Raw genomic sequence first — 13,931 nt, 5'->3', positions numbered from 1 at the left:
CCTCCGGGGATCCCTTCCACCTTGAATTTTGCCCTCTTTCAGTTCCCCATGGTGGAGCTGTGAATGAAGGCTGTGTGCCTACATGATCAGTGACTACCAGGCTTTTGGAATTTGTGTGGAGAAACCACTCAGGAGAGCAAGAAAAAGAAACCACACGGGAGCAGGTGGGGTTTTCTAATACAGCGTGTGACTGAGAACGTTTCTTGAGAAGCAGTCAGGGAGCCTTGTGAAAGCAGCCGTATTTATTGTACAGCAAAAAGCACTTACTGTTTGTTAAACACTTAAGAGCAGATCCATTGCTGTGATCCAGCTGGGACACACTGCTCTGGCAACACAAAGTGTTTGTAAAACCAGCTTAATTGGCTCATTAATCTGGGTTTATACGTGCTTCATTTCGCTGGGGTGGTGAGGAGCGGCCAGCAGAGAGAAGCTGCTGAAGCCCGTGTATGGACTTCATGTATGACATGTATGAAGTCATGTATGGACTGACGATCTGTCCTCCTGTAGGCAAAATAAAAAGGCAAGGTTTACCATGCTGAATTGCACCCCAGGGTTTCAGCAGAAAAGTGGCATTCCTGGGGAGTGTGTGGTTCTCTGCATATTTTATACACCTCATCAGCACTGAAACCTTGCGTTTCTCACAGTGATTTCAAGAGGAACTCTGCAAACAGCTTTCAGAGTTGCTATGATCCCTTCCAAGGGGTAATTTAATAGGAGAACGTTTGTTGGGAGTGTGTAAGAAGATGCAACCTTGTCAGCAGATCAGGACCAGTGGGGAGTTTGTCTATAGAAGGTGTCACTGAGCAGAAATATTGGAAAAGGACATGCTTTTGGTGTGGATAGGGACATGCAGACATCAATACATACTTAAAGCAGCATGTTTAAGTGCTGTCACAAATAAATACGAGCTCCTGAACTGGTGCTGGAAAGAGGTTCTCAGCTATTGCTTGGGGATACTTTGGTTCATTGTCTTTCAATGTCTGTCCAGATCTCTGGCAGCTGTTGCTTTCCAGTGTCTTGTTCTCTTGACATTGGTGTGAATGCAGTGACTGGCTTAGTCAGCAAGTGAGAGGATCTGAAAACAGAGCAACCTCTATGCTGGCAGCTCACACAACCTTGAGCTTGATGGAATGACGTTGCTACAGAAGACTGAGAGACACCTGCTTCGAGTGTGAAATGTAGATGATGAGGCAAAACCTCCCTACAAGTGTGAGAGATCTCAGTCCTGGCTGGTGGTGCCAGCACCTTTCTTCCTGCTGCCTGCTCTGCTTGCAGCCTGTGCTGTAGAATGGTGCAGATCATATGCAATGGAGAATAACAAAAACTGAAGATGCTATTCAGAGCAGCCAAACTGGTTGCTCGAGTAATCCTTGCATCAGAATCACTTTGTAAAAGGATGCTGCCAACTTGCCATATAAAAATGAATGAGATAAAAATAAACAATATAAGAATAAAGGATATAAAAATAATAAGGTACCTGTTACAGTACTGGATGCTCAGGGTATCATATAATGGGAGTTTGGGAAGTCAAGAATTGAAGCATGTGCAGAACAGACACGTTGAATACGAGGCTGTCAGAAAGCAGAACCATTAGTGATGGGTTTAGAAGAGAACCTGCTTTTAATGGGGATTGCTTTCTAAACGTTTAAAAGGTTCTGTGCTTCGTTTTATGCTGAACTTTAGCGATTGACAAAAAAATAATGCGCTGATGTCCTGAACTAGGGTAAGGGGAAGATTAAACAGGAAAGCTACAAGACATCCCCAGTTTCTGGCAGGAGTCCTTGTATTACGGTATGTTTTCACTTTCAGTGTCTTGCACCAGTCTGTCTGAAGAGCCTGGGAAAAGATGCGCTTGAGTATAGCACATCCCACTTGGAAAACTTGTTGTTATTGCAGCTGGGTTTTATAGCAAAACTAAAAATCTATAAAATTATGCCTTTTGTTCTGATGTAATTTAATAGTTGTACTTGCAACAGACATGTTAGCTGCCATACATGCCATGTGCTCCATAATAACAGTGATGGATTTTCTTTGTGTGTGTTTGCTTATTTTTTGAAGAGAAGGACATGCCAAACAGACCTCTGAGAATGCGTGCCCAGTCTCCAGATGGCAAGTTACCTTTTCGGTGGAAGCCACCTTATGGTGGAGCAGGCTTGAGGAGTCCACGCAGCAGATCCCAAGGTTACCTCCGTGGATATGGAGAAAGCAGCCGAAGGATGAGCTATGCTCCACTGTTGCAAGAGCGACAAAACCAGGAAGCACGAAAACTAGGTGACTCTGATTTCCCTGGTAGCATATCTAGCTGAGCTAGCGCACTTCTGTTAGCCCCTGTGGCTGCTAGGTGATCACAGAGCACGTGCTGTTGTAACCGTCAGACAGCTTCCTCCTCTAAATGAAAATGCTCACTATTAATTGCATTATTTAACAGAAAAATGCAATGAGCAGTGTAGAAAGTGTTGCAGAACTTGATGCTGTGCTAAAGAGCAAGTTACTCCTATTAACAGCAGAGGGAAGGGCTGGGGAAAAGAGCTATAGCTCATATTCTCCTTGCATGTGGTGGGACTACTCTGAAATCCATTGTCTTCTGCTTATGCTCTGTGTCCCTCTGTGATTTCAGGCCAGTGGAGAAAAAAAAATAGCGCTTTAATTAAATGTATCCACACTTACCATTAAAACTGTTTTATGGGCTCAGTACTGGAGTGTTACACTTGTTTGTCCATGTTCTTTCCAGATGCTCCATGAGGTCCTGATCACTAAGGGCTCCTTAGACAGTCAGGCTGACCTCCTGTATTCCCCCTCCCCTGCTGTGCAGTGACCATGCCCTAGATCACCTGCCCTCAATTTAAAGGATTTCCCATTTAACTGTATCAATGGGGTTTGCAACTGTTCTGCTTCCGCAGAGGCTGAGCATTTTCCTTCGCGCTGTATTTGTCGCTTGCCTGTGTTGTGACTGACCTGTCTCTGTCCTGCTGCCTGAGTGCCTCTTGCCCCAGCAGGCACTAGGTCTGCGTTCACGAGTCTTGCTTTGATCCTATGCTGTTTGGGTGTGTTTGCTTCTTTCTTTCAACATCTCTCCTCTAGGCTGGAAGCCTGTCCTGCAGCTAATCTGGTCTTGGGTTACAAAATGAGGGATGGATCCAAAATCATACGTGGCTGCCAGAATTCCTGGCTTTGCAGTGTGAATGTCTATTTCCCCTTCTGCTTTGTGGGTTTTGTATTAAATGCATGTCTTTATCTCCATTTTCCAAAGAGAGAGAACTCCTCAGTCGCCTCTCTCTGTTCTTCTCCCTTTTCACTTCTCATCCCTTCTCTAGTATTCACCTTTAGATCTTTCTGTTCACCACTTGTGGAGAAGAGACTCTAGCATCTGTGCCAGGGTGACAGGGTTGAGACGCATACCTATGGAAGTTGCTCTCCTGTTTGATTCCCAGCACATACCACTGCTCTGCAGGCTGAGAGCCTGCTCAGGCAGTAGAGAAGTCAATAGAAACCTTGTTGTGGGCTTGGTGGGAGTGCAGTAACAAAGTTAATCTTGATGAGAAATAGTTTGTAACGTGGTTTGGAGCATCTACTTCTTGTTTTCATTATGTTTGTGCTATGCTTTTTTGAAGAGGGAGGACAAATGATGTTTAAATAATCAAATTATCAGGAGAAGAACTCAGTCCTAGAATACAGGACTTTTGTACTGGTCTTTTCATGTTAATAATTTGCTTTCCTGCTTCTAAAATACCAACTTTACTGTTCTTACTGCATGCATATTGAACCCTCTGATGTAAATGTGGCTCTAAATAAATTAACTTTCAAGTAAGCTTCTCCTTTTGTATCTCAGAAAAGAATAAACCAGAATTCTGTCTGAAAAGACTTACAGGAATACCACTGTTTTCTCCCTGCATGTACAGCCTCTGAGTCAGTTCATGTGGTTTCAGTGCCATCAAGGAGCTCCCAAGGACGGAGCCAACCTGTCTATAGGTCATCTTTAACTAAAAGAAAAGTCACAGGTATGATTCTTTCACATCTGCTGTCAATTCATGGGGACATTTGATCACAATGAGATAGCTTTGTGATTTTTGGACTGCAAGTCAATTGGTGCTGGTGCTGCTAAGTTCTTCTCTGTGTATGAAAAAGCTTGATGGATGTCTCTGATTGTTTCTCCAATTCAGTCAGGATTAATAAAATGATACAATTCCGCAACATGGTTGGGGTTTCTGTTGTTGGGGTTTTGCTTGTTTGTTTGTTTTACCTGGTCCTATCTAGCTATTGGCAAATGATCTGCACTGCAATAACTGCATGAGAAGACTCAAAAACTTTGTGAATAGGGCCCTAAGCCACTTTCCAGCCACTTTTGTGTTGTAGCTGTTTGGCTTGGAAAACGTGGACTTGTCTGAGAACCCTCTGCATTAAAAACCTGATTGGAAGAAGTGAAATTTGCTTCCCTACTGCCTGCCTTCTGTGTGGGCAGCGCTGGGATACCATGCCACCCTCTTAGGAGAAGGGCGATCTTTCCCTGAACTTCAGTCATACATGAGTGAGCTCCCTAGAGAATGAAATCATAGTCCGGAGTTTACTGGCTCCTGTCCTTTCGTGAGACATCAATATTTTTCCGTCTTCTATAAAAATTTGGCTGGAAAGCTGTACCTTGTGCATTCTGTGCCTCTGGGATATTTAGGAATAGTTGCTAATAGGAAGAGTAATAAAACTTTCATAGGGCATTAGGTGGAGTAGGCTAGACAAAGTGATGGGCAGATAGAAAACGGAGCCTCAGCAAAATTAAAAACGTCAAAAAAAGTCAAATTAATTTCACTGAATTTTAAAATTTTGTGAGTATTTGAGAGACTGATGTGCCAGAGCAGCCCACTCCAGGGAGCTGCTTCTTTTCTTTCTTCCTTTTTTAATTTTTGCCTTATCTACCATAAAAAAAAAAAAAAAAAGCAAAGCTGTTGAATCTGAGCAACCTGTTCAAAGCACTCAAAAATGTAAAAAATGAAGGGATTTTCCCTTGTGAAGAATTTTTTGCAGTCCCTGCTTTTATTGACCTTCAAAATGAAACCAGTTTTTAAAATCCCTGACGTTTTCATGAGGCAAAATTTCTGCTCTCCAGGCAGCTCTAGCAGTGAGTTTGCCAGAGATGGTGAATGTCAGTATGTTAATAACGCACTTGCTATAGGTAACAGTTTGGGGACTGATAGAATGTTGAAGGACTGTAGAGTATATTAGCACTCTGGTCTTGTAAGCAAACAGATGAAACAATGACAGCATGGGGTACCATTGGTAATCAACATACTTGGTTTTCTACTGCATCTGTATTTGTTATTCGTCTGTGCTGTGTGCGTATTATCATGTCAGTTAAAGACTGTTACTGTTTTTTATGAGGACTCCCAAGTTCTTATTGATACGCTGTTTTGTTTTGCCATTTCAGAGGAGGAAGAGGTGGAGGTGGCACAAGACATAACTGTTCGAGTTATGTCCTCTCAGTCTGTGCTCGTTGCTTGGACGGACCCACTGTACGAAAAACAGAAGGTTGCAGCAAATAGGTATCTAGTCCCATGTTTTCTTTTCTGGATGCGTACTAAAGGTGAACTGCTGAAGGTGAACACACTACTGATTGCTATTGCATTTATTTGATTACAGTTGGTTGTGAGAATAATTTAGCTCAGGACACAGGAATTTGCATATCTGTACCTGTGATAGTAGCTGGTAGGGGATGCTTCAGAGAAGCTGTTAGAAACCCGATGAGGGTGGATGTGAGGTGATGTATCCTCCTTGCCTCCCAGATTATGCCTGGCTTGGTTCAGAAAGCCCTGCAGCTTCCCCCCTCTTTGAGTAAGAGGCTGGAAAGAGCAGTTTGTCCCTTGGGATGAAAGCAGTCAGACTCCAGTAGAGGAAGGCCCAAAAATGTTTCCTTAAAAGATGCTGGCTCTCGGTGGTAGTGGTACTTTGTTGTTTGCAGTTTGGTAGCTCCGCAGTAAGCCCTAGCAGGCTAGCTAAGGGTAAAGCAGCCCCATCCCTCTCAGGTTCTGCTAACACTAGGTTTCAGTGTGTGAATTTTTATTTTCTTGTGTTTCTGATGCCAGGCAATACAACGTTCGCTATCGGGAAAAGGGGGAATCAGCAAGGTGGGATTACAAGCAAGTGTCCAACCGTCGGGCGCTGGTGGAGCATCTGCTGCCAGACACCATGTATGAGTTTGCAGTCCAAATCTTAGAGGGAGAAAAGGAAGGCAAATGGAGTGTGTCTGTTTACCAGCGGACCCCAGAGGCAGGTGTGTATTCAGAATGTCCTTGAGGTAACACAAGTCTTAGGGTTTGAGCAGTGAAATATGGCTGACTTGAGGGAAAGCCAGAGTAAGTGGTTGCCTGGGGTAGCAGAGACCATGGGAAAAGCCTTGCTGCTGCCCACATCCCTGCAGCAGTGCCCTGGAGAGCACACTGGCACAGCGAGAACAGAGGGAGATGGTGGAAGAGTCAGCACCTTGGAGCCCTGCAGCTGTGTGTGCCCCTTCCTCTTGGGGGCGGGGAGCAGCCCTGCTGCTGTCCCTGTCTGTGGGCAGCAGATTTAAATCCTGCTTCTACCATGAAGAAGCTGTGGGGCCCCTTTGGTAGAGGGACATGGTCCATGACAACCTACTTACAGCATCATTCCAGATAAGCTACAGTAGCAGTCTTATGGAGACAGACTGTAACTAAAAGCATGGAATACAATTTCATCACAGGAGCCTGGTAGAGAGATGTAATAGGGGCATGCGTGGACCTGGGCCATGTGTGCTTTTCATGTTTATCTCTGAAATGGTTGTATAGGAATTTCTGCTATGAGAAAAGGTGTGCCCTGTGTAGGTCAACTTTTCTTACTTGCCTCTTCTGCATGCGGCTGTTTCACAGCTCCTTCCAGTGCACCTGAAAATTTAGATGTTTGGCCACTAAAGGGGAAACCAACATCTGTAGCAGCATCCTGGGATGCTCTCCCAGAGAGCGAAGGAAAAGTTAAAGGTAAGTCATCGCTGTCTTTTTTTAACCCCCTCAAGGAGCTGGTCTTCTCAAAGCCAGACTGCCACTTTGCAGCGAGGTGGAACCACTGACTGTGCCAGGAGTTTTTCACTTCTCAATGGCTTATAGTCAACCAAGATTTCCTTGTTTCCAACATCTACGGACCATTACTGGGAAGCCATCATCACCCTGTGCCTGGGGCGTCACAGATATTTCTGGGGTGTCACGCGTGCATGCTTACCTCTTCTTCCATTAATAAGCAGGTCAAAATGGAGCTCAAGAATGAGGCTTCCCAAAGGATTTGTAACAGTTAGGTGCAGAAGGAAAAGCTGGGTAGTTGCTAAGAAAGTGAGTGGGTTTATGTTGTGTTTTATTTCTAGTTTGTCGTGGAAGAAAAACTTCAGCTTAAGAAGTAAGTGCAAATAGTGATTTCAACAGATGCCACACATAAGCCTTGTGTACTGTAGCATTATTGTACATGGTCATAAAGCTAACTTGTCAGTGGTTGTTTCCTTGCATAGAATTTAAAAACAAAACAGAAATTCTGTGTGTTTTCTTTCTTTTCCTCTCTGAAAACAACCAGGCTGATTTTTCAGCTGCCCCCATTCTCCAGTGGTTGATGCGATTGTGTTCTCAAGTGACTCAAGTTTCTGGAGGTACCTTATCAACACTGTAGCATCCCAGGATTTAAAAAATCTTTGGCCTGGAGGGAAGTACACCGTGCCTGCATACTAGACCTACTTTATGTGTTCTTCAGGGCAGTGGTGGAATTCCTTCCTCTTTGAAGTCAGTAGGAGTTTTGCCAATTGCTTCAGCGGAGCTGCAATTCTGTCCAAGAATTACTATTTTTTAAAGTAGGGTCATGCAAGGATATTATCTGAAATTTCAGATCTGCTCCTAATTTTGAGCAGTCTGTGGCCCTTTGTCCATTTTTTGTCTGCTGATCCGCAGATAATTCATCCAAAGCAATCATTTGAAAGATACCTGATATTCAAGGGCTAAACGCATTTACATTTCTAATATATCATTGTTTTTCTTGAGTACGAAGTATTACAGGAGAAGTCTTGTTTTTAAACTAAATAAATGACAAAAGTGATATTTATACTGGCTAAATGAAATCACTGAATTAGCACTTCATAGTGTGCTCAGTGATTTCATTGTTTTGATGGCACACAGTAATCATGGATTTTTGTCTTTTGGTCCTTTTGTTTTTTAACCCTGTCCTTTTATATATTTGTACCACATATTATTGGGAGAATATATCCTCCAGTAGCCATTTGAGAGTTGCCTGAAGTTACACCAGTGCCTCTGCAATTAAAGCAACTCCCGTGTATCTTAAAACAAAACAATCAAAAGCATTCAAATACATTGATTTTTTTTTTTCCAACTAAGCATTAAATGCATTTGCATATAAAATGTTGAGGACTTTTTTTCCTGGATTTTGATAACCTGTGCATGACTTATTTCTTAACACAATGAATATGGGCTTATTTTCAGAAAAAAAGTAAGTTCCCTGGTTCTAAAGGGGTTTTTTTATGTTCTAGAGTTTTCCCATCCGTGACTCCTCAGATGTTACTTTGTTTCTTTGCATAGAAAGAGAAAACTGGCAGCCTTTGGAATTTTCTTCCAAACCCCTATTTTTATCCTATACTAGTGCCTCTTACAGAGGATTGAAAAGAAAAGGAAGCCTGCACATGACTGAGATCTTACCTGCGCTTCTTGAGTGTAATTGGAAGACTCCTCTTCATGCCTGCAGTTATTTCTATAGGGGTGAAATTTCTCTGAATACAGAAAGCTAATACAGAGCACAGATACCACAGAACTGAAAAGTGAGAGTAGGGTGAGTTTCTTAAGTGGAAGCAAAAGCTTGCTTTGCTGTCTCTGCAGTGGTGTTTGGTCCCAGCTATAGTGAAGCACAATGTGTCAGGTTTAGGTTTTGTTGGACAGGAGTGCTATTGGTGCCGTTTGGCAATATGCAGTGCCGTTATTTACTGGTAAAAGTATCTTTTCTGAATAAGAACGTCCATCATGCAGGCATGAATTTTACCTGCTGGCCTGTGGATTACAGATAAAACCGCTCTAAGCAATGGCTCAGCTGGAAACACTTATATTTGTCTGCAGTAATATTGTTTCCAAATTTAATTTTTGGTGTTTTCATGGGGATGCCCCTCAGGCCCTAGCACCGCTGAGGAATGAGTACATGGCCTTTGGAGCTGGTAGAGTTTCACCACAATGGACTGGCAGAGCTGTTTTTGCATGACCAGGATCTTAAAGTACAGTGCAATTATAGCTGTGTCAAGGCGTGTTGTAAATGTGGAATAAGAAAGTAATTGATAGTAATGAATAATAATGAATAATGTCACCTGATTTTAATACTGATGTCTTGAATGATAATTATGTAAATACACCATGTATTTGTTCTTCCAAATAATTTCGGTGCGACAGAAAATTTTTTAGCATTCTTATTTGCTGTGTTCATAGTGAGCAACACAATTTGTGTGTTGTCCACCATTGTGAGCAAGTCATGTTTTGGAATAATGTTTTCTGGATCATGTGTTGTTGATTGCAGATATTTTGGTAGCTAGTCAGTAAGTACAGAATTCCTCTTGGAAAGTCCAAAATCTGCTCTTGGTTCTTCAGGGTATTCTGATTGCAGCAATCCACACTACCTAACGTTTGCAGTCTTTCAGACTACATTTCTACAGTGCATATTTTCCTGGCAATGTTCATACATGTCTTCTTCCTCCAGTGGCTTTTCTCTTTGTAGGTTCCCTCTGTTGTTTCTGATTTAGGGCATTACTTTTTTTTTTCCAGTTGACTCATATTTTTCCATTTATTGGTTGACGTCCAGAAACAAAAAAAGTCTCCTGATGCAGCTCACCAAACCACACAGCAGTTGCTGCTGCAACTTCCTTATGTCCCCCTACCTTCTCTAGAAGAGTGTACAGCTGCTGTCTGATTCCTCTTGGTGACACTTCACTGTGATGGGCATTGTTTCTTATGTATTTTTACAAAGGTATAGCTAACGTATTCCTTCTCTGTCATTAGGTCATTGATGTGGTTTGGTTTTGTCTGTTAAGGTGAACAAAAGTTTAACTTACCTACATATATGTGTCTCTCTCTCTCATGTCTTTGTACTCCAGCTGTTGACTCAACGTGCATTGCTAGTGTATTAATTTTAGTAATGCACGTTCTAATTCATCCTACCCATACAGTCTGTCCGCTGGAAACAGGACTGTTTTCAGTTTCCTCCTTCCAACCGTCTGCCAAATCATTTCAGAATACATTCTTTCATACGCCCCGGCTCTCAAGCCGTTTGGAGCCAAGTCCATCACCTACTCTGGAGCTACAACATCAGCCATAATAGATGGTCTGCAGGCCGGGGAACGCTATATATTCAAAATCCGTGCAGCAAACAGGAGGGGACCAGGTCCTCAGTCTAAAGCCTTCAGTGTCGCCATCCCAGCAGGTGAGCACCAAGCCGTAGACCAACTGTATAGTCCACTCATTCTTGCCTCGGTCCCAGTTGTGTTAATTATTGCTGACTTTGCTTCCTCTGCACTTCATCTAACCTACGTAATTCTACTTCTTAATACTGTTTATGTTAGCTCTTTTCATCACTATATTGTCCAAATAGGTGCTTCTAGATAAACATTTGTCACTCTGCAGCATGTAAAAGAACATTTTATACTCATTTTAACATCTTAAATAAATGCATGCCATGCTCTATTTCTTGCATGAAAACTCTGTGTGCTCTTGTTATCCAGAGGTCAATGAATACAATGCTTTGGGTCTTTGTACTATTCCTGACAACTCCCACTCCTGAAAGTCACTCAGTGGCTTACTTAGATACAACTCCTCGTCTTTGCTTCTTGCCAAAAAGATGCTCTTTTGGGGACAGAAGATTTGCTGAGTTAACAAAAAATGTGGTCCTCAGCTTCAGATGGGATAATGCAGCACCCTGCCACTAACATGACTAAGCTCTGCTGAAGATTTAGTTCCACTGCTGTTTGCAGTTCCTGTTTTTAGACACTTGATTTTATTTGCTATAATTTTTACTCAAGCAGCAATGATTCCACATAGATGCCTTCCTACAAACGAAATCTTTCTCAGCCAGACTCCACAGACTGGTTAATGCAGAAATAGCTGTTGTCTCATATTCTCTTAAGCTGTTCTTGCTACCTGGTTTCTCTCTTGATCAGTTTTTTTGTGCTGCTTCTCTTGATCAGTTTTTTTGTGCTGCTTCTATTGTTGTGAATAAGCACTCTTTTTTTTTTTCCCAGCTGCTCATGAAGATTCCATTGCTAAGCAACAAACAAATATTCCAGACAATTCAGAAGCTAAAAAAAACAGGAATGCTGGCTCATCTCCTTCTCAGACTTTGTCCGTTCCTTCAAAAGTCCAGCCATCGCTTTCCTCTAAGCAATCTTCTGTTCGTTCACCTAATGTTAGTGATAAGAAGAGTCTTCTTTCTGAATATAAGAATAAAATCTTGACTCGGGGTGTCCTAAATAAATCTCAGTTACCTTCCAGAAAGACAGAAGAGCTGGAACCTGATCTCCAGTCCACTGAGGTGACAGACAATCGAGATTCCTCCCAAGAAGCTTCAACGACACCACCAAAAGCCCAGGATCAGAGGAGAAATGTTAGACCCTTATCCTCTAGTCGGCCAGTGCACCCTGTCCTTGCCTCAGGGAGGACCTCTGTTCAAACCCACATATCAGAAGTGTCACGGCAGACAAGTACAGACAGACGTGAGTCACCAGCACTGTTACCATCATCAGCACAATCTTCTGCCTCATCTGTTCCTAAATACACAGATAATGAAACAAAGCAACTGAGGCAAAGCAACACCAATGTGCCTTCTAAAACCTCTTCCCATCTTCTGCCAGCCAAAAATAATGATCTTGCAGATAATGTGGAAGGAAAGCCAGACCCCATGCTGGTGAAAGTGTCTTCTAAAACTTCAGAGCCTAGTCGCATGGCTTTGCCATCAAATCGGCAGTCTGCTATCTCTCATGAGGTTGTCCCAGGCCATCCCAGCAGGTCTGGCTCTCTAGGTCATTCACTTCAGCCATCTTCCAAATCAGCAGATTCTCACGCTCGTGATAGCCATAATGAGTTTGACAGTGAAGAAGCAGCAGACAAAGCAGTACAGCCCAGTTCCAGATCGCAGCAAACAAGGCTTCCCTCAGGCTCCAGTTCTCGCACGTGGAAGGATTCTAAATTAGCTGCAGCGGCAGTCCAGCAGAAGTCTGCTGTTTCTGGTCAAAATTCACCTCAGTCTCGCTCCTCTACTAGCGCCAAATCCAATGGAAAAGATATTGATAAGAATTATAGGGAGGACTCACAAGATGCAAGCCCCTTATCTCGTTCTCTACCCTCCTCCAGGCAGTCTTCTTCAGCAATCTATTCCAAGAGAAGAAATCCTCAAGTCGATTCTGGTTCTCACCTCAGAGAGACACATGGTGAAAAGTCACTGCGCTCTGACTCAGAAGAACAACAAAGTCGAGCAGCTGCTCCAGAAAAGCATTCTTCTTTGCAGTCTTCTTTTTCCAAGCATAAGCCTGAAGAGGAGGACAGTCGAGAAGTAAAAGAAACGCTTGCTCGATCAAAACCAAGTATATCTTTGCCTAAAAAGGCGTTCTCCTCTCATCTTCCATTGGAGAAGACCTCCCACTCCGAGCCTCCACAGAGGGCACAAACCAGTCCTTCCTTACTGCATTCAAGGGGCCGGCGCCTCCCGTCTCATGCCTCCTCCCAGAGTAATGAAGAATTGCAGGAAGATGATGATGAGGATGTAACAGAAGTCAGTGACAGAGCAAGCAGCCTCTCTGTGTTTCCTAAAGAGGTGTCCTCTTCTAGAGGATTACCTGCATCTTTCTCTCAGGGAAGCTCAAGTTCATCTCTATCAAAGCAACAGCAGCCAGGTTCTCAGGTACCTTCCTATAAACCAAAACTCACTCAGTCGCACTCCAGTTCTGCCACTGATACAGCAAAAGACAACCAGTATAATCCAAGGTTGTCATCCACGTCTTCGAAACAAGCTCATCCTTCATTACCTACTCACTCAAGGGTTGCTACAAGAACAGTGTCCCAAACAGAGAAAAAGTATGGCTTGTTGCCCTCAAAAATGTCCAAAGCTGAACTTCCTCGAAAAGGTCCTTCCTCCTCTTCATCTAAATCTCGTCAGTCAGTTTCTAATGAAGAGGACGATTATTACAATGAATATGATCAGAAAGAAGTGGAAGAGAAACCCACATCTTTGTCAGCAAAATTGTCCCCTTCTATTTCTAGAGGTAACAAAAACATGTATGAAGACACTACAAGCAATCAGAGGAAATCTATGGACACTCTTCTACCTCACAAAGTAAGCTCTGAAGAGGAAGAGAAGGAAGAAACTCCAACATTAAAAATGTCTTCTCCTGAATCACCAGGAAGCTCTGCCATCGCATCGCGGATTGCTCAGTCCTCTAACAAGCATACCCCATCTAAACCAAGCTTTGTCTGGCCACATTCTTCTGCATCTACTACCACACACACTGTTTCTACCACAGTTTCTTCCACTTTGTCCCCTCGCCAGCGACTACTGAACTCCAGGCTATGGAATCCTTCCCAACGGCAATTTGTTAGACCTTCTCATAGACAAGGTATCATGTCTTTGTTGTAGTGGTATCATTGAATGGTGTTTTGCCTAAGATCAGCGGTTAGATGAGAAGTCTTCCATCAAAATGCAGGTTCAATTATTTAGTGTAATGTATTACTTTTTATTTTGGTGGTTCTCAGGGAGCCCAGTTCTTGAGGACGTTGCCTAATTGGTGTAATGTAGTGCCCCCCGAGCTTTGATCCTGTGTTCTGATCTGCACAGGATCCCATGATCCACAGAGTTAGGTACTAAATTGGAAAGGGGCTTCTGTTCCTTATTGAGCAATGACTTCACTGAATGCTGCC

At 43.0% G+C, this 13,931-nt stretch overlaps 1 protein-coding gene across 1 annotated transcript in view; it reads left to right on the top strand.

The window, feature by feature from the left end:
• FNDC1 (fibronectin type III domain containing 1) overlaps positions 1-13,931 on the top strand; it is a 61,456-nt gene that overhangs the window by 19,734 nt on the left and 27,791 nt on the right. Inside the window, exons 2-8 of the mRNA XM_065680486.1 lie at positions 2,059-2,271; positions 3,900-3,998; positions 5,417-5,531; positions 6,072-6,259; positions 6,876-6,983; positions 10,261-10,449; positions 11,264-13,630. Of these exons, the coding sequence (XP_065536558.1) occupies positions 2,059-2,271; positions 3,900-3,998; positions 5,417-5,531; positions 6,072-6,259; positions 6,876-6,983; positions 10,261-10,449; positions 11,264-13,630 (3,279 nt within the window). The remainder of the gene's footprint in view (positions 1-2,058; positions 2,272-3,899; positions 3,999-5,416; positions 5,532-6,071; positions 6,260-6,875; positions 6,984-10,260; positions 10,450-11,263; positions 13,631-13,931) is intronic.

Source organism: Lathamus discolor, chromosome 5 (genome assembly GCF_037157495.1).
Source record: "Lathamus discolor isolate bLatDis1 chromosome 5, bLatDis1.hap1, whole genome shotgun sequence".
NCBI classification, from domain to species: Eukaryota; Metazoa; Chordata; class Aves; order Psittaciformes; family Psittacidae; genus Lathamus; species Lathamus discolor.
This window is presented reverse-complemented; position numbering and strand designations above follow the sequence as displayed.